Consider the following 20,200-nt stretch of genomic DNA (forward strand, 5'->3'; position numbering starts at 1 on the left):
ACACTGCCTCTCTAGCTGCCCGAAGTAGCAAAGGTTAAACCAGCAGCAGCCGGCAGAGCGGACGGAGACACGCGCAGGTACGTTTGCTCTCCAGCAGCCCCACCTGAGCACCGAAGCAGGTGCAGCGGGCTTCCCCGGCAGCAAGCCCCGGGGCACTCAGGCAGCAGCGGCACGGCCGGGCTCCCAGGGGGAGGCCTCGGCCGGGACAGAAAGCCTCCCGCCTCTCCAGTGCTGCCGCAGGGCGGGCCCGCCGCCGTCCTCCGCGGGGAAGCGGCCGTCACCCCGACCGGCGGCTGCGGCGGAGGCCCGTCCCCTTCGATCCGGGTATCGCCGCCCCCTGGGCCGCGCTCGGGCCGGAGCGCTCCCGCAGCCGGAGCGGCCCGCCGGTACGTAGCGGGGCGACGGGCCCGGGGCTGGCGCTGCCGCCGCCAGCTTCCCCCTGCCCGGACGGGCTGCGGGACAGTCGGTCGCGGGGGGGTGAGCGCGGGGCAGGCGGGCTGCGGGCGGGGCGGGCTGCGCTGCGGCCTCGCAGCTGCCCGGCGCCGGACGTGGGGTGGGAGAAACCCGGTTGCCGCGAATTTCTCGCCTTTAAAAGCAATAAAATACTCAATGCAAGATGCGAGGAGCGTTGTAAGCGAAGGCTTCGATGCTGTGCGGTGCAAAAGTGTGCTTTCTTGTCCTCAACAACAGAGCACAGCTGCCTTGTTTTTGCTGTCGCTGCACATTGCCTGTTATTGCAGAAGCTGCTGTGCTGTGGCTGCGTGTCTGCAGCACGCACCGGTTACTTTAGCCTTATGCTTTTGTGAGTTTAAAGCAAAGTACGTGTTGAGTGGGAAAATGTCTTTAATTCTGCCTGTTATTCTTGTCTCAATTTTAGGAGTGCGCAGAAATGTCTCACTTTGAAAATAAAGGATTGATACTGGGTATAATGGCAGGGACTGCCGGAATAAGCCTTGTCCTGGTTTGGTACCACAAGACACGAAAACCCAGTGCAGCTATGCATGTGCCTGCATTTGCAGATGCAGGTAACAAGCTTCATCCTGTAGGTTTGGATCATGAAACTCATAACGAGCAAGGAGCAGTCATGGTTTTACATGGAAGGCAGCTGCAGATACTCGAAAAACTGAATGGCTTGCTAGTAAGTGTGGATGAACTGAAGCGAGAGGTGAAGTTTCTGAAAGAAGCTATTCCAAAGCTGGAAGATCTTGTTCGAGATGAGCTCCAAGGGAGGGGGGATGCTCAGAGAACTAGCCCATCACACAGAGCAGCAAGGCGGAGAAAAGCAGAGTCAGCACCTGGTGCAACAGAAACTGCCAGCTCTGAGGAGGCAGAAAGTGAAGGAGGGTGAGTTGGTCAAGTTTCACGTCTGCTACAGTTCATGTGCAGTGCCAATTGTGTCATTATGTAAGTAAAGCTTTGTGTTCTAAGTTCAGGATGAAAGTGTGATTTAAAAGCACTTCCAGCAATGAAGTAGTCTTGTTTAAGTCTCTGATGGAGTTGGTTCAGACTGTAGGAGTGCTTTTCGTTGTAGGAGTTGTTTCCTACGAGCCTTAGAGATGATATACTACAGTGCTCTGCCAAAAGGTGTTGCATGCTTTGGAAGTTATGTCTAGATGCAAGGCGTGTACACGTGGCAGACATGTTTATATATATTTGCTACCGTATATGTTTCCTGGTTGTTTGATATTAGTCACGAATGGTTTAGGGTACTAAGGTTCAAAGTTCCTGGTTCTGATCACAGCCTGTAGTCAGTTTGCTGTTGATGAAGTCTTTTTCAGGCTTCAGCTGGGGAACATGCTGAAGGACAAGATGTACCTGGAATTCAGGAGAGGAACTGTACTTCTGAAATTTCATATATTGTCTAATACACCCTACAGTAGTAATGTGAAAATGGAGATGATGTTACTCCCCCATAATTACATCTTTGTTTTGTTATAATAGATTAGAATTCTGTGATTAGAAATTTACATTCAGTTTATTCAGTGTGTTAATAGCGACTGTTTTCTGGTAACATCTCCTCAGTGTTTTACGTTCATAGCGTAGGTGGCATGATGTTCGTGAACTGTCCATCTTAAGTAAGATGAGATCTTAACTTCTTTCTCTAATGATATGTCAATTAGTGACAATATTCTGAAGTCGGCGATGTGCTGTCCATAGTAATTAATGAAATTATGTTTTTGGGGTGTTCCTCCATATGTATTTTTTGTTCCTGTGGGCAGGATCTGATTTTCTTTTGTTACATCCCAGCCTTCTTGCTTTTATTTTGATAGCATGTTCTGAGCACTATCAGTTCTGTTACAAATCAGTTGTTACCCTTTTTTTCTTTACTTTGAGTGTTCAGTGTTAGCGATGTTCATCAAAGGCCCCTTCTCGTTGTGCACAAACATTTCAAGTTCAATTGTTTCTCACATTGTTTTACAGTTTGGTTGGTTTGCAGAGGCCTTTATACTGAGCATAACATATTTGGAGATGTAGATAAGTCTAAAGCACCAGTTTACAAATAATCAGGTTAACATGTACAGTATAGTTGTCATTCCACGCCTGACATTGAGATCATCACATCACAGGAGTGATGCATTGCTGTTTGGGAACTAACCAAGGAAACTTGTCTGTTCAGGTTGTGTGTGACGAGGAAACTGATGGGATGATCCAACACAAGTGATTATAGTGCGCAAGAGCACTATTTGAGTGTGTCCTTAAGAGAGGCCTTCTCTGATGAGTATTTGTGTACAGCTGAGGAAGGAAGATAATTCAAGGCTGTAGATAGCATTAGTCATTTGGGTATGTAATTTGTCAATGACATTTTTTAATGTCTTTTGAAAAGAGGAAGGTTTTGGTTTTTTTTTCCCAACACCTTTTACTTGATGTACTTGTTTCACATATCTTCTCTGTACTTAAGATGATTTTATTTCATTTAAATTAGTTTTTCTTCTTCTTGTCAGTGGAAGTAGGTTCACAATCCTGGTTTGCATACAGTTGAAATGTATATAGTTTTTTTTCTGAGGTCATATGTAACTTCAGTGGCAGTGATGCACATTCTGTGAGAGTTTTCTGTAAGAGACAGTAACACAGATAATTTTTTCCAGTTAATATGTGTCACTATTTCATGTGCTCTTAAGTGTGTAAATGCCATGGGCACTGCTTTATGCTGTCTTGTGGTAAGTCCATACGTGGCAATGCATTCAGCTACTGGCTTGTGCACTAGAGGAATAATGTTGTTCTTAGTTACACATTAAACTTGCATTCTTCACTTTTGATTTTCTATCTAGGATGAAAGTACGTGCAACGTGTTTCACAGCCCCAGCAGTGTTTTTATGATCCAGAAGATAGGGTTTTGCTTGTGTTAAGCAGTTCTGGTTTTAAATGACACATGAATAGGTTGTGGCAAATGACTACAGTCAGTTTCAGGTTTGCAAACTTCTCCCAGGAAAGCTTTTAATAATACTTTTAAAATTATTATTATTTTTTTTCCAATAAAATATTTGATGCTGGCAGTCCCTGCTGTGACCTTCACTGTTTTGATCTATTTTGGTCTGTTCCCAATGTCACTGTTGATATTCAACACCTTGGAGAGAGAAGCTTTGCATTTTTCCTTTCAAAAATTATTTATTTCTTTAAGTGGGAAAAAAACACTTTAAAAATAAATTGTATTTATTTTCACATAATAGAAGTTACTCTGATTGGAAGGTACACTGAATTGATGAGACCTTGACTGTATACTGTAGAGCTCACTGTGTCTAGCCTGTTCTACATTCTGTTTTTAACAGTTTCAGTTTCTATTCCTCACTAAAAAACACCTCAGCCTTTAACATTAGAGGGTGTGTAACAAGGGCACATTCATTTAAAGATATATATATATATTTTTTTCTTAAGTTTCCATTGCCTGCTTTTAAGAATTCCTTCCCTTATTTCTTCATTTATTTTTGCTGCCCATTTCTTTTCATTGCAGGCTTCAGCTGACCTGAGTCAGGTTTGGCAAATGTTTCCTCAAAGGCTGTTTGTCATTACTGGTGGATGTGTATACTCCACTGGTTCATCCATGCTAATTCGATCTAGATGAGTCTGTGACATATATATATGATATAATCACTATTCTACTGAATCAGCTTGAGCAGATGGGGCAGTGTGTGTGGCACATGAGAATTTCTTAAGTTGACAGGGAGAAAACAAATGATATTTGATCTGTCTCAGTGTTGGAGTGTTGTGAATGGATGTTATGGCCAGTCAGAAGGCAATCCAACCAGTTGATCCAATCTGTTGAACCAGCAGAGCAAGTTCACAGCAGTGTTTTATATCAGATGGCTGTATTGCTTTTTTGTATTTTTTTTTATGGCTTTTTTTTTTTAATGTGATAGTGTGTGTGGGGATTTTGTAACAGCTTAACCACAGTGTAGTGAGTCTAGGGCATGGTTTCTGTTTGCTTTTTGGACTTTGAGCAGTCTTCAGTGGTCTGAGTCCTGTTGGTTGACCATTGCTCCTGACATTCTTGTCACTCACTGATTTCTCTTTTAAGTAAGATGTATTGGTAATAAAGATTAAAACATTTTGCAGTGAGTGTAGACATGTTTAAAGTTCTTCCATTTTCTCAGGTGGTGGTTAATGTGTTTTTCACTTCTAAATATTCACTTTTCATAGAATCATCTGGGTTGGAAAAGACTGCCAAGGCTGTAAAGTCATTGAATGATTGTCTTCGAAGGGACCTTAAAGGTCATCTGGTTCCAACTCCCCTTTCTGTAGGAACACCAGGTTGCTCAAAGCCTCATCCAGCCTGGCCTAGAACACTTGCAGAGATCAGGCATCCACAGCTTCCTTGGGCAGCCTGTTCCAGTGCCTCACCACCCTCATCATCAACTATATATTTGGCTTCATTAAAAAAGAGGTGTCCTGCAGGGAGAGGGAAGTGATTGTCCCCCTCTACTCAATTCTTTTGAGACCCCATCTGGAGTACTTCTTACAGGCTTAGGGCCCCCAGCACAAGATGCAGAGGTCTTGGAACAGGTCCAGAAGATGGTCAGTAAAATGATCAGAGGGCTAGAGCATCTCACCTGTGAAGAAAGGTTGAGGGAAATTGGCTTGTTTAGCTTGGAGAAGAGGAGGCTCTGGGGAGACCTTACTGTGGTCTCCTAGTACTTGAAAGGAATGTTATCAGCAGGAGGGAGAATGACTACATGGGTTGATAGTGATAGCACAAGTGGGAATGGTTTTAAACTAAGATGGGAGAATTAGGTTGGATGTTAGGAGGAAGTTTTTCATGCAAAGGGTGGGCAACCTGTTTCAGTGCATCACCAGAGAAGTTGTGGATACCCCATCCCTGAAGGCATTCAAGGCAAGGCTGGATGTAGCTCTGAGCAGCCTGGTTAGTAGTTGGTGACCCTGCCCACAGCAGAAAGGTTCAAGCTAGGTGATCTTCGAGGTCCTTTTCATCCCAGGCCATTCTATAATTCTATGGTCATGAATAATTTCTTCTTAATGTCTAATCTAAACCTACCCCCTTTCAGCTAAAGCCATTACCCTTTGACCTTTCACTACACTCCATGACAGAGTCCCTCTCCAACTTTCCTGTAGGCGTTTTTTGGGTAGTGGATGGCTACCACTAGGTGGTAGTTGAAAGAAGTGAGTTCCCCCAGAGCCTTCCCTTCTCCAGACCAGCTTACCCAGCTCCCACAGCCTTTCTTTGCAGGAGATGTGCCCTCTGATCATCTCTACTCCAACAGCTCTGTGTCCTTATTGTGCTGGGGGCTCTGTGCCTGGATATAGAACTTTAGGTGGGGCCTCACAAATGCAGAGGCACAATCATCTCCCTCATCCTGCTAGCTGCCTCTTATTTGATGTACCCCAATATACACATGGCCTTCTGGGCTGCAGGGTGCACACTTTCAACTCATGCTGAACTTCTTATGAACCAGTGATATAAAGTCCTTCTCCTCAAGGCCGCTCTCAATTCAATCACATCCATATTTTTTCATTCATTGTGTGATAAAACTTGCAGGAAAACAACAGGTGAAATAGCAGATGTAATAGCTACATAAAAGATTAGAAAAGCAAATCATAATAGCTCTTTTTCCTTTGTTTCTGATTTCCTTATTGGTTTACTTTCATCATCGCTTAAACTCTAGGAGATTTTGGGTTGTGTTGAAATAAAACTTTGCTTTGCTTCTGTATTTATAACTTAATATAGCTTTTTCATTACTTGCAGCTTGCTCTTCTGTAAAGAGATGTGTAAGCCTGCTAGCTGGGTTTTGAAATCAATTAAACTGCTCTTTTTACAGCAGTTTAATATCAGTAGTATCTATGATACTCTTATTTTGTCCATGTGTGGCTGGTCGGGCTTCCAGTCTTGAAATAAAATACCTTCAGTTCAAATAGCTTACCCACATTGATAGGAAAAATCTTAGCTAGTTATTTTGTAGAAGTGTGTATTGCCTGCTTAATGTGTTATGTTTTTGTGCTTAAAATGTTTCAACCATGACAAGGATTGAACAGAGCTAGTAAGAAAATTAATGCGATCAGAAACAAAACAGAAAAACTTTATGCTTTGTTTGCCAAAATGCTGAAATGATATTTAATACTTAATTTAATTATCTTGCTCTTATTTTATCCCTGTGACTCCTGAGTAACGTAGGAGTTTGCCTGGGTTGCCTGACTGGTAAAGTTGGGACTCGTAATAGATGAAATGATTACTTTTAAAATACAATGCTATTCAGCTGCTTCTTTGTGAAACTGGAGGACCCTGATGTATGCTCAGCACTTTGGACAGTAGGGCCAGCGGCTTATCTCTGTGTGGTATTTATGGCTTTCGTAAATATTTTCTTGTCCTTGACTGCCTTGTGCTGAGTACTTCTGCATGGAGCACAATTAATTACTATAAGATCTTCCCCAGTTTTGGATATTCTAACATTAAGATTGTACAGAAGATCACTGTTAGCAATTTGTTTATGTATATTATCACTTATGTTTAGATCTTGAAGTGTTTAAGAGAACACTGTATAAATGATTCCTACAACACTTCTGGTGTGGTTAGTAAGCTCTTTCCTATTTCAAAATACAGAGAAATTGAGGTAAAGAGTCAAAGAGGTTCAGGACTACAGAGAGTTCAGGGTTGCAGAGAATATCTTAGTACACATTAATGATTTAAAGTATTCTGCATTTGAAGCACAAGGACACATGTTTCTAATATGTCTCTACATTTTTTTTAACTTTTTTATTTTTATTTTTTGGATGTAGGACTAGGCGGGACAATATATTTGTTTACCTGTTACATTTGAAATTATTGGTGTGCTGTCCTTTTGTAGTTAAAGGTTCTGTAATAATTATAAGCTTGATTTCATTAACAAAAACTTTTCAGGTTGGACAAATGGAATAAATTGTGCTGAATTTTTTGCATTTTAATTTCAGTGATTTGCCAATATTTTTAGAAAAGATAGTCATTATTTTTGTGTTTTTTAGTTACCTTACAGCTCATACTGATACTGAAGGAGACTCTGAGGAAGAGAAGGTGTGTAAGAAGTCACCTGATACCATTGTGCAGTCAGAAGATGAATTATTTAATCTTCTCCAGGAAGTGGACAGTTTGCACAAGGGTTCAGAGGATGATAAAAAGGAGAGCTTCCGACTGCTACTTGAGAAGGAAGCCAAGGTATTAATGTTATGTTGCTATTAACTTACGTTTGGCACTACCTCTGTGAGCTTCTTTATTACAAGCATTAAAGCGGACACAGGAATCAAAATGCAATTTCTTACTTGTTTTGAAATTATGTTGGAAAATATTTCATGGTGTCCCCAGTATTCCTGTTGGGTGGACATGAGAGTTTTGTTGTATTATATCCCGTCTAGACTCAAAAATTTTGAGACTTTGCTTCATATGTGTATTTTTGTATGCAATAAAGAAAGATAATGTGGGCTTTTTCCTAGGTAAATGAAAGTCTTCTTTGCTGGTTTTAGAATGGCCTGTATGAGAAAGTCCTGTGGAATAAGTTATTAACCAGACCAAGTGTTCTGAAGAAATCAAACTGTGGGCCTGTAGTCTGCTTATACCTTTATGGTAATCTTCATGTGGACTTTTCCTTTGATGCACTTGTTTATCTCCTGATAAAATTCCAACATGTTTGACAGTTAGCACTCTATGCAGTGTATCAATGTCTTCTTCTGTGATGATCATAATTAGTTCTGATTACGTTTTCATTCATGTATTGAAATACCCAGGCAACTTGATGAAATGTTACTTGAAAGTGAATTTGGTGCTCATTTCAAATCTAAAGCAAGTATACATCACGTCATTCAGGAATCTGTTGGATTTTACAGTTACATTTATATTTTTAATTTAAAAAAGAACTTTAAAACTGATTTTTGAAATGAAGCCTCTTTAGCTTGTCTAAAGTATTTCCAAAACCTTTTTCTTCTTTGGCAGAGAAAAACTTGCTTTCTGGTTCTCATGTAAATTAAAAGTAGTATAAAAGGATGTAAAATAACCAAATATTTATGCCATGTTTGTTTAACCCACTCTAAGTATTATTAAAGGAAACTGTGTAAATCACAGTCTAATCTGATTCTGAGTTGTTCTCTGCTTTCAGTATGAAAACTGTGTGGACTTTCTTTGGAGATTTGCACGTGCTTATGGAGATATGTTTGAGATGGCTACTGATGCTGAGGAAAAGAAAAAATATGTTTCTGATGGTAAGTAGATGAAAAATGCTTATGTACAATGCTCTCTGAATGTAGTGAAACATGCTTTGAACTTTGGTAAGGTTTTCCAATCCAAACAATGCCCAATCTACTAAATGGGAGAATTTGTACTGTAATAAAAAATATTTTGCACAAGACCTAGCATGCTTTTCAACTTCAGTCTATTCTTTCCTCATCAGAAACATCAAGAAATGGTGTATGAGAAGTCTCAACGGTCGCAATTTAAATCTGTTGGCTATGAGTGGTGCCTTAAAATCCTTCATTTTGATGAGAATCAGGTGGAAATAGAATATAAAATAATAATTATAAAAGGAAAGAATATTAAAAAATATATATATTTCAGCACAGTTGCTGAATTACATCTTTAGGAGAAAGAGAAGAATAAGTAAATGCCAAAGCAAACTCAAGGCTTATTTTTCTGAGGCAAAGTAGCACTCCTGCAAATCAGCAGCTTCTTTTATGATGGTACTGGGGATAAGACTTAGACTTAAAAATGATCCAGTTTTCTTTTTTACAGCTTTTTTTTTTTGTTGCTTTTAAAAGCATATCCCTTTCTTTTACATTCCAGTTTTGTATTGGCTATAAGGACAGTATGTTTCTTGTTTTGGATTTTCTTTTCTTGACTATAATAAAGCCTACTTCTTTTCTACCTGTATCACCCCCCTCCAGTCTTTTCCAACAGATTGTTTTTATGGTAATCTCTTTCCCTGTATCTGGGGAAGCCTCTCTATCCTTTATTTCTCCACTGCCTCTCCCTTTTTGCTGTGCCAAAGTAAGGTTTTGTAAGTATATTTAAAGTTCACATAATTTTGTCTTCTATGACTCTTCTAATGTTTTGCAAATTGTTTATTTTCTTTTTCTGTCAGCAGAAAAGACAACGCCGAAAAAGCAACTTTGGCTGCTCTTTGTCATCCTTTGTCATCCAGGGGCAGTGTCATGCCCCTGGGCTGTTATTACTTATTCCATAGCCAACTTAGGCATATCCCAAGGTCCCTGACCTTATCTTTTTGTTCTTGTCCTTTCATCATACAGACTCACGCTATCTTAACTACTTAATTGTTGCTGTCTTTGGTTTAGTAGCAGTTTGGCTTCTTTGTGTGGAAGTTGCTGTTGCTGTGAGGATTATAACACAAACTATGTGCTAGCAGTGAACTCAGTTGTTGGATCCTTTGCTTTTACCACTGACTAGTTGTAGCCTTTCTTGTTGGAAGATAGCAACATAGCAAAAGACAGAGAAAGGAATGACACGGGGATTAGGTCTTGGGTAATCAGCCTCCTTTGGCTCATTCTCACTGAGGGGTGGGTGGTGGCAGCCCTTTTCATCTCTGTTTTTGGAAGTGATGCGGAGGGATTGAGGCTGCAGGGGAGCTGGCAGTAGTTTTGTGTTTTTTCATTCCATTGGGTTAGAGGACTGTGTATACTGCTCTTTGTTTTTCTGAAGTTAACTTGTTATATAGAAATGTCAGTGGCTTAATTGGTTGCAGCTGAGACTACACAAGCAGCAAGCATCTCATCTGGGTGCGTGGGTTTGATTGGGACACCTTCTGTCATCTTGATTCAGTTAATAGCAGAACCTAATGGAAGACTTTGTACTGGAAAGGAACTTCAACTAGCTAATCTCTGTACTCAAGGAAGAAAGTAGCTCTGCTGCTTATTCTTGCAGTTGCTTCTTTAACCTGCATGTAGAGGTCTTAGAAATAATGTGACCATCTTCAAAAGTCCAGTCAAATCCTTCCCTGATTCAGCTGCATCTGAGTTGATAAAATGGATTAAAAAAATACTAAAATTGCATCCATTTTATTGGGGGCTGAGCACACGTATATAGGAGCAAATGATGTAAAATCATTGTTGTCCATCTATATTTACAGGAGACTTTTGAATTTCTTTACAGCCAGAGTATATCTTGTTGCTTAGTTCTTGGGAGTTGCCAAAGATGTTGGAGGGTAATCTTGTAACGTATTGCATTCCTTTTATAGGGAAGGCTAAAGCTGAAAAGGCTGTCCAGTTGGATGCCATGAGTGCTGAGAGTCACCAGTGGTAAGTTTGGGAGAATCACTTTTTCCTAAAAATAAGTGCACACATCATGATGAAGCTGGATATCAGTTTCATAAAATATTCTTTTATATTTTTCATAGTTTTATGGAAGTCATTTACTACTAATTCTGTCTATGTAATTGCATTGAAGAATTTCATGAAGCATTTATTATGGAATGTGAAACAACTCACTAACCATGTTTTAATGACCACTGTGAAATGTAGGTGGGAGTATTTGCTTCTGTCAGTATATTATTGCTCAGAAAAACTATAGTGTTCTATTTACTTTTTCTCTCACCACTTCTCAAAATAATGTCATTTGACCTCAGACTTTGCCTTTACCTTTTTGAAAAGTAAGCATTCTCTAAAATTTTGATAAGCTAAACTCCAATAATTAGAAATGGACAGTAAGAGTATTATGGAAGTTTCAAACTGCTTCTGAGATTTTGCTTTATTGTATAATTTTCCTCCAAGCTTAGCACTTGGAAAGGAATATGAAATTAATCCAGTAATTAAAAAATCTTTGAAAAGATGAATAATTTTCATCTGACCAACATTATCAGGTGAAAGATAATTCTACTGAGTTCTGACATTATGTCCTCGTGTTGCTATTTTGTTAATCAATTTTATTGAGCTCCTGATTTCTAGTATTTTTAACTTTTCCTTTCCATTTTGGCTTCTATGTTTGTAATTAATTTTATCTTCACATAAGTTGTGAATTCACTTAATTTTCAAGTATCTAAACCTAATCCTGTTATATCAGGATGTCTAAAAAGAAGTAGCCACTTGTGGAGCACAGTTTATCTAAGTTCATTTTTTCCCATCTGAGCTAGGGGGAGATTAGTTTCTCCTGAGGTTGTTAACTACTTGGTTAGGTACAGATGGTTTCATTTAAGTAGGTGATTCTTGGGCTTGGTATCATGCTCTCCCCGAGCTTTGGAGGTGGCTATGCTATAGTTCTATGCTGTGTTGCTGTGAGTGTTGTCATATTCCTAGGAAGATAAAAGCATCATTTTGGTTTATAGTAACTAGAGACCAAAACACCCACTTTGTAACCATGAGGTGCTGGAGGTGGTATGCTGGGGGAATTTCAGGCAAGCTTCACCTTCATGGAAATTTGCATTTTCTCTCTCTAGTTGCTTGTAACCAATAATGACAGGTGGCTGTACTGTGGTAGTTTACAGTGAAGCTTTTGCTTCTGGTTGTACTCAGCTGCCTGTTAATGTCTATCTACTAGAGTTTGCTACTGTGGCATCTGAACTAATGGAAGAGGATAAATTGAGCATTGCTGTTTAATGTAAGGTGATAAGAAGCCCCTGTAGATTGAACACCTGCTGACAATAATTTGCAGCTATTTCTGCTGTTAGGCTGACTGCAGGCATGGCCACTTGCTCAGAGTAATGATGCTGTATTCCTCTCAGCTAAAGCTATGCACATAAACAGCCACAACATTTCATGAATGTGTGACTGCCCACTTCTCTCCACCATCCTGAGAAACTGACAGGATGTGTAAACTCAACTTCACTGGCAGAAACTATGCTGACAAAAGCTTGCATGTTGTTGAGGAAGATGTAGGTGGTCTGTTGACTTCAGATGTGAGATTCTGTACTGGCAGGCACATCAAGCAAGGGAAGAATTGTGAGTGTAAAGAGACATGTTCCAGAGGTTAGTTGAGAAAGCCTTTTTAAGAGTTTTTACTTGAGTATTTTCTGTTTTGTAGACTACTGCTTTTGTTAGAGGCGCAGGAGATTTTGCGGTGGTTTATAGTTATAGTTTTTGTACACGGGTTGCAAATAGGTATGAAGGTTTTATTTCTTGTCGAAGTGATGGCTTTCCAGTGATATATGTGCATATCACAGATTTAAATAACTTAGCGTAATAATTTTTTTCTGCATTATCAGCTTATTTCTTCTTTTTTGATATCTTTCTGATTTGAAGCATGATTTTATTATTTAAAGTGTAGTGTCTATACTGAATATATGGCTCTAGCTGAAACCCTGAGTGAGCTTTCCTGCTGATGTGTTCCAGAAACAGAGTTGAATGTTTTTGTCTAGCCTGCTAACTCTCAGACTGTGATCCCTATATATTCTCTCTGTCTATGCCACTACTTAACCAGCAGTTAATTTGTTCTGTAACTGTACGTTTCTTTCTTCTTCCTTGGTTGAGTGCTTGTTTGCAGCAAGTTTCATAGATTTCATGTTGATTTCAGACCACTTCTCTGGTTCACTGAGCCACTAGGGATGCAAATGCTTGCATCATCCTCTCCCAATTATAAACTTATTTTAAAAGTTTTTTAATTTTGTTTAGTCATTGAGTTCATTAATGAAATTATTGGAAGGTAATGAGGTAATGGATCCAGGATGAAATTCTGTGAAGTACCTTTAATGACTGTGCATCTATTTAATCAATGATTCTGGAACTATTTAAATAACATTTCTGTGGGTAGATTATGAGGAATGTCATATGGGACAAAGTCTGGACTGAGGTGAAGTCATATCCTATTTGTTGCATTCCCCTAATAATGGTTTATCTTGTCAGGAAAAAAAAAAAGTGTTTGATACTCTTTATTCATTAGAAACTCTTGTTAACTGCTTTGTATGCTTTTGCACTTGTGGAAAAAATTATCCCATAATGTTTGCTGGCTTGTCTGTAACCTATGTCCTGTCCTCTTTCTAACTGAGAACTGATTTTCCTTTTTCCTTTCTGCTGGGATTTTCCTCATTACTCAGGATAACTTGATTGTTAGCTGTGTCAGATCTGCTTTGGTTGGGTCTGGCTGATACAAATTTATATAAACACTATTTTATGTGTTAATCATCATGAACAGGAAAGGAGAGCTCAGAAAATCTTCCCAGTATGAACTGTGTTCTCAAAATTGTATACAAACAGACTTTTGGCTGTAATAATAAATAGACAAGGTAGCGTGTGAACAGAAAACACTGCAATGCAATTAAGACATGGAATCATAGAGTCGTAGAATGGCTTGGGTTGGAAGGGACCCCAAGCATCAAGTTCCAAGCCCCTTGCCACAGGCAGGGCAACCAACTGCCAGATCTGGTGCCAGATCAGGTTGCCTTTGCTGGCTTTAAATACCTCCAACAATGAGACATCCACAACCTCTCTGGTCAGCCTGTTCCAGCACCTCACCACTCACTCTATGAAGAACTTCCCCTTACATCTAAACTAAACATTCTCTCCTTGAGAAAACCATTCTCTCCTGTCATATCACTATCTACCTGAGTAGAAAGTTGATTCCTCTCTCATTTATAGTCCCTTTTTAAATGCTGGAAGTCTGCGTGCAGAAATAATATGGAAGCAGCATCAAGCATGTAGTTAAAATAGTAAGAGGGAAAATAAATCTTAAAAATATTTATAGTAAAGCACTACGGTCACTAACAGGTGGTCAGTTAGGGAAGAAGCACTTATTGGTTCACAGTTGAAGGGCACTACTCACCTCTAGATGTATTATACTTTATACATGTCTGCAGGTGAGTGTGGGACTTATCTTCCCCATATAGGGGGTGGAAACTATTGTCTAACTTCTGATATTATAGGATACTTGTATGATATGACATGTATTACACATGATCTTTTGGAGTCTGTGCCCTTCTCAGTCAGCAGCTGGAGGTGATAGGAAATCTTAGGGCAACTCCTGTGGCAGTAGGCACCTGTGCCCAGGCAGGAATCAGGGATGTATTGTCTGAAGCAGGAGATCAGATACACTTTGAAAGCTTGGACTGTCTGCAGATGAGAAACTCAGCACAAATGCATACTCAGTGTGAGAGCAACACTGTCTCAGACCAAAACCTGTCCTTTTCATCTTACTGTCAATATAACATTTTCTTAACCTGTGTAAGATGAGCCTATATGTTAGTGAGACAGATTTTTCTCCCCTTTCATGTAAAGTTCCCTGTTTCTCTATTGGCTGCTGGCTTTCTGACCATGCCTGAGGAAAGTTTTAACTGATTCCTTCCTAATATGTACTTATTTCTGTGGGGCTTTGATATTTTTTATCAGCACAACTGAGGTTTTATCTCATGTTTGGTACAGATGATCTCCAAATTGTTAGCTCCTGCATTATTACAGGTGTTCTCTGAAACTGTTTAATATATGGCTTACTAAATGAGTGAGAATTAAATGCTAGACCTGTTTTGCTTCTCGCCTTTCTCCCTGCTCTCTGCTTGCATTTAACTCCTGGAGGGGCAGTAGGTTATAAGCAAAGAAGCAGTTGAGTTCAGCAATGTTAGTTTCATCTTTTGTCTTTTTTTTTTTCTCATTTCTATTTGTTCTGTATTTTCTTTCTTATGTTTCTTTTCTATTTTTTACTTCCTTTTTCTTTACTTCCTTTTTTATTTTTCTTTACTTATATATATATATATATATATATATATGTATTTTCTTTACTTATATATATATATATTTACTTATATATATATATTTTCTTTACTTATATATATATATATTTTCTTTACTTATATATATATATATTTTTTCTTTACTTATATATATATATTTTTTCTTTACTTATATATATATATATATTTTCTTTACTTATATATATATATATATATATATATATATAATATATACGTACCCATCCAATATCCCCACTTCGGTTATGAGCTTTTCTTTTCACTTTTAGGGCCAATTTCTTTTTGATTTTTAAGGCAGTGGAGAATATCTTGCTGGAACTGAATTAGTCAGTAAAAATACTTCATTCCTTTCCTCTGCATCAGAGAGGATAATTTGCTTCTGCACTTTTGAACGTTGTTTCATAATAACTCTTTCGTAGTGATTCATATAGCCTGGCACTCTTTTTGCTGTTTAGAAAGAAGTAGGACAGTAGGCCTCTCTGTTTTGGGAACTGATTCCTGTTGCTTGAAATCTCCATTTACAGCATAAAGCTGTTTTGGTCGCGCCCTGACTGACATAACTGTTCAGTAAAGCCCAGTACATCCCTTTTTCAGAGAAGGGTTTTTCTCATGCTGTGGAACTGCTATAAGCTATCTGGAAAACAAAATCTCTCTTTTGTATGCTCCAGGAGAATTTAGTGTAATGATTTTATCAGTTAACTCTAGGTCATGTTTGCCTAGAATTCAACTATCCTTCCTTACTTTTCAGACATGCTTTGGGTAAATAACAGGTAATGTCTTATATCTTCTTATTAGGTCATCTGTATTGTTTCATGAAACTATATCATAAAATATATCAGAAATTAGAATGTCCAGCTTGCTGATCAGTACACGGACAAATTACTGATATCCATGTTTAAGCTAAATTTGATAAAAACATAAGCAGGACGAAAAGAGCAACTTACCTTGAAACAGTCAGTTTTTGGTATTGAACTTTTCTAGATGCAAGTAATTTTCATATCTGAATCCAGAATTTTGAAAATGCGATCACTTTTAATATTGTGGTTGTCAGTGAGATCATAAAACCTTTTTCAAATGGTAACTGCTTTAAAAACAAAACAAAACTGAAGTAAATGGCAACACTGGAAAAGAAAAACTAGCTGTGAGGTTTTACTACTTCTTTGACCATCCCGAAAGAGAGACAGTGCAAATACTGTTGATGGCTTTGTTCAGCCTGTGTTGATTACTCAAGTTGTGAAGGAATGTGCATGAAGAAACTGGCATAGGCCCATTGCAGGTCACTGAGTTTTTTTTCTAAGCCTCCATCCTGTAAGGAGGAGCCATGATGCATCCCATGGGATAAGGGTCTTGAAGTCATGGTGTCTAGGAGAAATGCTGCAGCCAGTGTAAATGAGATGAGTTTGAACTGTGAAAGGGTCTGTTTACTAGAAGATTCTTTCCCAAATGGTCACATGGAAAATAATACTGGCAACCAAGCAATGCCTGTTACCTTTCTGTCAAAGACAGTTGTATTATTTCCTGAGAAAGCTGTTGCTTCACTTTATTTCCAGACTTGTGAAGACCCTGCTAATTTTTTCAAGGTCATACTTGCAATTACAAGTACTGGGAATGTCAGTTACGAAAGCGGAAGTTAAATTTCTGGAAAACAATTCACTTGTGGATTCTGCAGCCTCAAAAATGCAAAGCGTGGCATAGCCGCATTTTTGTGATCAACTTCTGTGAATATCCTTTAGCAACAACATTTTTCCTTGCTTGAACATATTGTGTGCGCTCTGGTAATTTATGAAGCCAGAATTCTTTAATGTTCTTATTTATGTGGGTTTTTTTTTTGTTTTTGTTTTTTTTACCAAAGCATGGGTTTGTTTCCCATATATTTTTGACTGCCACTTATCCAAGCATATGCAGCATTTGATATTTTCCTGGAGCTCAGCTTCAATTCTCTGGTAAATTTTTAATATGAAAAGTATTTTTCTGCCAATTTTTGCTAGACTTAGATGCATTCCAAGTTAAAAACAAACAAACAGGAAAACAAAACAAACAAACAAAAAACACCAGCAAAAACAAAAGCCATGGAGAAACCCCACAACACCCCACAGCTGAAAAGCTAAACACTTCACTTTGCGCCTTGGCACATTTTACTTTGTATACTGACAGCCTTTCTCATTTTAACTCAGATTTACCTCTACCATTAGGGAAATGACAGCAAACTGAAACACTTTTTTTCCCCTTTAGAACTTAAAAGATACATTTTTGTAATGAGGTATCAGTGTTGGACAGTGATACAAAACTGATCTCTGAAAGAATCACAGAATCAGAACTGTAGGGGTTGGAAGGGACCTGTAGAGATCATCGAGCCCAGCCCCCCTACCAACGCAGCTCCCTAGCCCAGGTTGCACAAGTAGGCATTCAGGTGGGTCAGGGTCTTAGTGCAAGAAATGCCTTAAAGTGAGCTTTGAGCCAAAGAAAAAAGATGGGTTCAGACAACGTGGCAGCAATCCAGCCTATCGTGGCCCAGTCTGTACATGAAAAAGAGTGAAAGAGTTGTGAAGCAGGAGTCTTAAGTTGCAAAAAAGCCTCCCTACAGTTCAGTGAGAAATGATACCATGTCCAACTCAGATGAAAAAGAAAGCTTTCAAGTGTGGCTCTGTTGCAGATGGTCAGAGCATGTCAGTGAGTGAAGCAAGTGTGGCTGGAAGACTATGGCCAAGGAGTAAGATAGGATTTTGAGTGACCTAATGTGGCTTTTGACTCAAGACCTTTAATCTTTGCTGTATATCCATTTCATCTGGCTGTGGTTGCCAGAGCCAAACTGCTGGTATCAGTTTGCTATATTATCTTTATTAAAATTCAAGCTGCTTGCAAATGTGCTCGATAAAACTTGCTGGATTTGCCTTCTGCTGCTCCTTTTGCAGCAGGTACGTGCTATACAGTTTTATCCTGTGTGAGCAGGCATAGAAATTCAGGGATGTCAGATAGGATGTCTGCTTGCAGAAGACATGCTGTACTCATTTCACAAGATATTTTCTCATTATTATGTGATTAAAAAAAGTTAGTATTATTTTTTCCCGGTATGGTCCACGGAAGCAGCCGAGGAGAAGACGCCCGGGGCAGGCGGTACCCGCGGGCCTGGCGTTAGCCGCGCTGTTCCACGTGTGTCCGCCAGGAGGGGCCGGCGCCGAAGGCTCCGCGGCCATCCAGCGGGGGCCTGAAAGGCAGCGCTGGCTGCATGCTAACCCTGCACCGAGGCGTTTCTAGGCGCTTCCTAGTTTCTGCTGATCGGTGCCTTAATGTTACCGTTGCTGCTCGGATCAGGCAGGAAAAAAAGTTTGCTTTCCTTACGTTTTAAACTCTGAAAATTATTTCGAGTGTCAAAGAGTTCTTTCCTGGCAAAAAAAAGAAGCAACCCCCCCACCCCCCAGAAATGAATCTCTGAAGGGCAATCGGATTTCAACTCCAAGCATTTAATAATTGATTTATACCAATTTGCTGTCTATCCCAGTTCAAAAGTATAAAAAAAGGGAAACAAACAAACAAAAAGGCCATGATGAGTGTATGTGAAATACATTTTCACACTTTTAAAGTGTGAAAATTAAACTTTTAAAGTGTTTAAAGGTCAGCTTATTTTTCATTCGTTGTAAATATTCCTCGGATTTCCCTCCCCGGAGATTTGAGCTGTAAGTAGAAGTTTTTCTTTGAACTGGTTTAAACTAAGGCCTTCTTTCTTGTCACGCACAGACAGGGAAATACTGCAAGGTGCTGGATTAGCTGTTCGCTTTTCATTGTTTTCTTTTGTAGCAGCAATCCGTTTAGCTATGGTATGCTGAGTTTATCTGATTAGCACTTAATGAGTAAAGGGAATAGGGGAAATGTTGCCCGAGTTACTTGAGCCTAATAAAGGTTTCGGTACCTTCCCCCTCTTTCTAAATACCTGAACTTTCCTGACCCCGCCTTGCTTTTTCCCTCCCTCTCCACTCTTTCCCTTAGGAAATGCTCCCTGTGCAGCTCCCACTGTCGGAGGTGGCAGTGCCATGAGTGGGGCTCTGCTCAGTGCTCTCCAGTGGCAGTGTACATCTGCTCAGTGAGGTTTGACAGCAGCCTGAAGCTCTTGCAAGTAACTCCTGTGCTGTGCTGACTGCTGTGCTATACCTGGGAACGTCTGCTGACCAAAAGTGTAGTACCCAGGAGCATGAATATTGCTGAATTAAAACCTCTAGTTATGGCTCTAAGCAATAAAATGATTTATTTAGTTATGCTGGCGTGACGTTTTAATGAGGATTCATTGGAACTTGAATAATTACATTATATAAAGAAATTAAAGAAAGCTGAGGTTCAGTAATCCTTTAAACTCTGTGTGCCATACAGATTGCAGTCGCGTTACCACCACTGACTTCACAAGCTGCTTGCACAACTCTAGTCTTTTGCTCTGTTTTTCAACTCCATTTCCCTCTTCTAGGATTATTCTGTGCTTTAATTAAGTATTACCTAGTAAAATCTTTAACGCAAAACTAAACATGTTTTTAAAAAATTGGTAAATCATCGGTGATAGTTTGTGATGCTTAAGTATAGCTTTGGTGGTTCCACTGGTTTTATGAAGAAATGTGAAGTTTTCTTAATACCAGTAGGTCCAAGGGTAGTTGGACCAGTGCACACAGGAAAGCTGCCTTATGGGCAGCAGTTTCTGTTGAAGTAACGAGGACAAAGCAGTGGAAGTTGAGTGAAGTGTCAGATATTCATCGCTTAGAGATTCAGCCTCTAAAAAGAGGGAGAGCTCTGAAACATCTTCTGTTTTACCCACTTAATAGAAATAACCTTACATTTCTTTTACCTATGGTCATGGTACCCAATTTCTGAGAATTAAAAGAAGAAATCTTAGCAATAGGCAACTAGTAAAAGCAGTCATGGTTCTGTGAGAGCAGATCACGTGTTGTATGCTTTTTAAATAATTGTAAAGATGTTAAAAGAATGCTGGAGGTGCGGGAATGCACAGATGCTTGCATTCTGGAAGGGTGGAAGGTGACTGCTGTTTCTGAGGCTTGTGGCCCCCCATGAGCACGCCTCAGGGATTTGCCTTTGCAGCAGCACCACAGTGCAGAGCGCAGTGAGTTGAGCTG

At 39.5% G+C, this 20,200-nt stretch overlaps 1 protein-coding gene across 1 annotated transcript in view; it reads left to right on the forward strand.

The window, feature by feature from the left end:
- Window positions 1-340: 340 nt before the first annotated feature.
- The window catches only part of RMDN2 (regulator of microtubule dynamics 2), a 41,864-nt gene continuing 22,004 nt past the window's right edge, over window positions 341-20,200 (forward strand). Inside the window, exons 1-5 of the mRNA XM_065729326.1 lie at window positions 341-386; window positions 878-1,344; window positions 7,447-7,636; window positions 8,571-8,673; window positions 10,659-10,719. Coding sequence (XP_065585398.1) covers window positions 890-1,344; window positions 7,447-7,636; window positions 8,571-8,673; window positions 10,659-10,719 — 809 coding nt within the window. The 5' untranslated portion in view covers window positions 341-386; window positions 878-889. The remainder of the gene's footprint in view (window positions 387-877; window positions 1,345-7,446; window positions 7,637-8,570; window positions 8,674-10,658; window positions 10,720-20,200) is intronic.

Source organism: Cyrtonyx montezumae, unplaced genomic scaffold (assembly GCF_038088225.1).
Source record: "Cyrtonyx montezumae isolate F1298 unplaced genomic scaffold, pur_monq_1.0 scaffold_0, whole genome shotgun sequence".
NCBI classification, from domain to species: domain Eukaryota; kingdom Metazoa; phylum Chordata; class Aves; order Galliformes; family Odontophoridae; genus Cyrtonyx; species Cyrtonyx montezumae.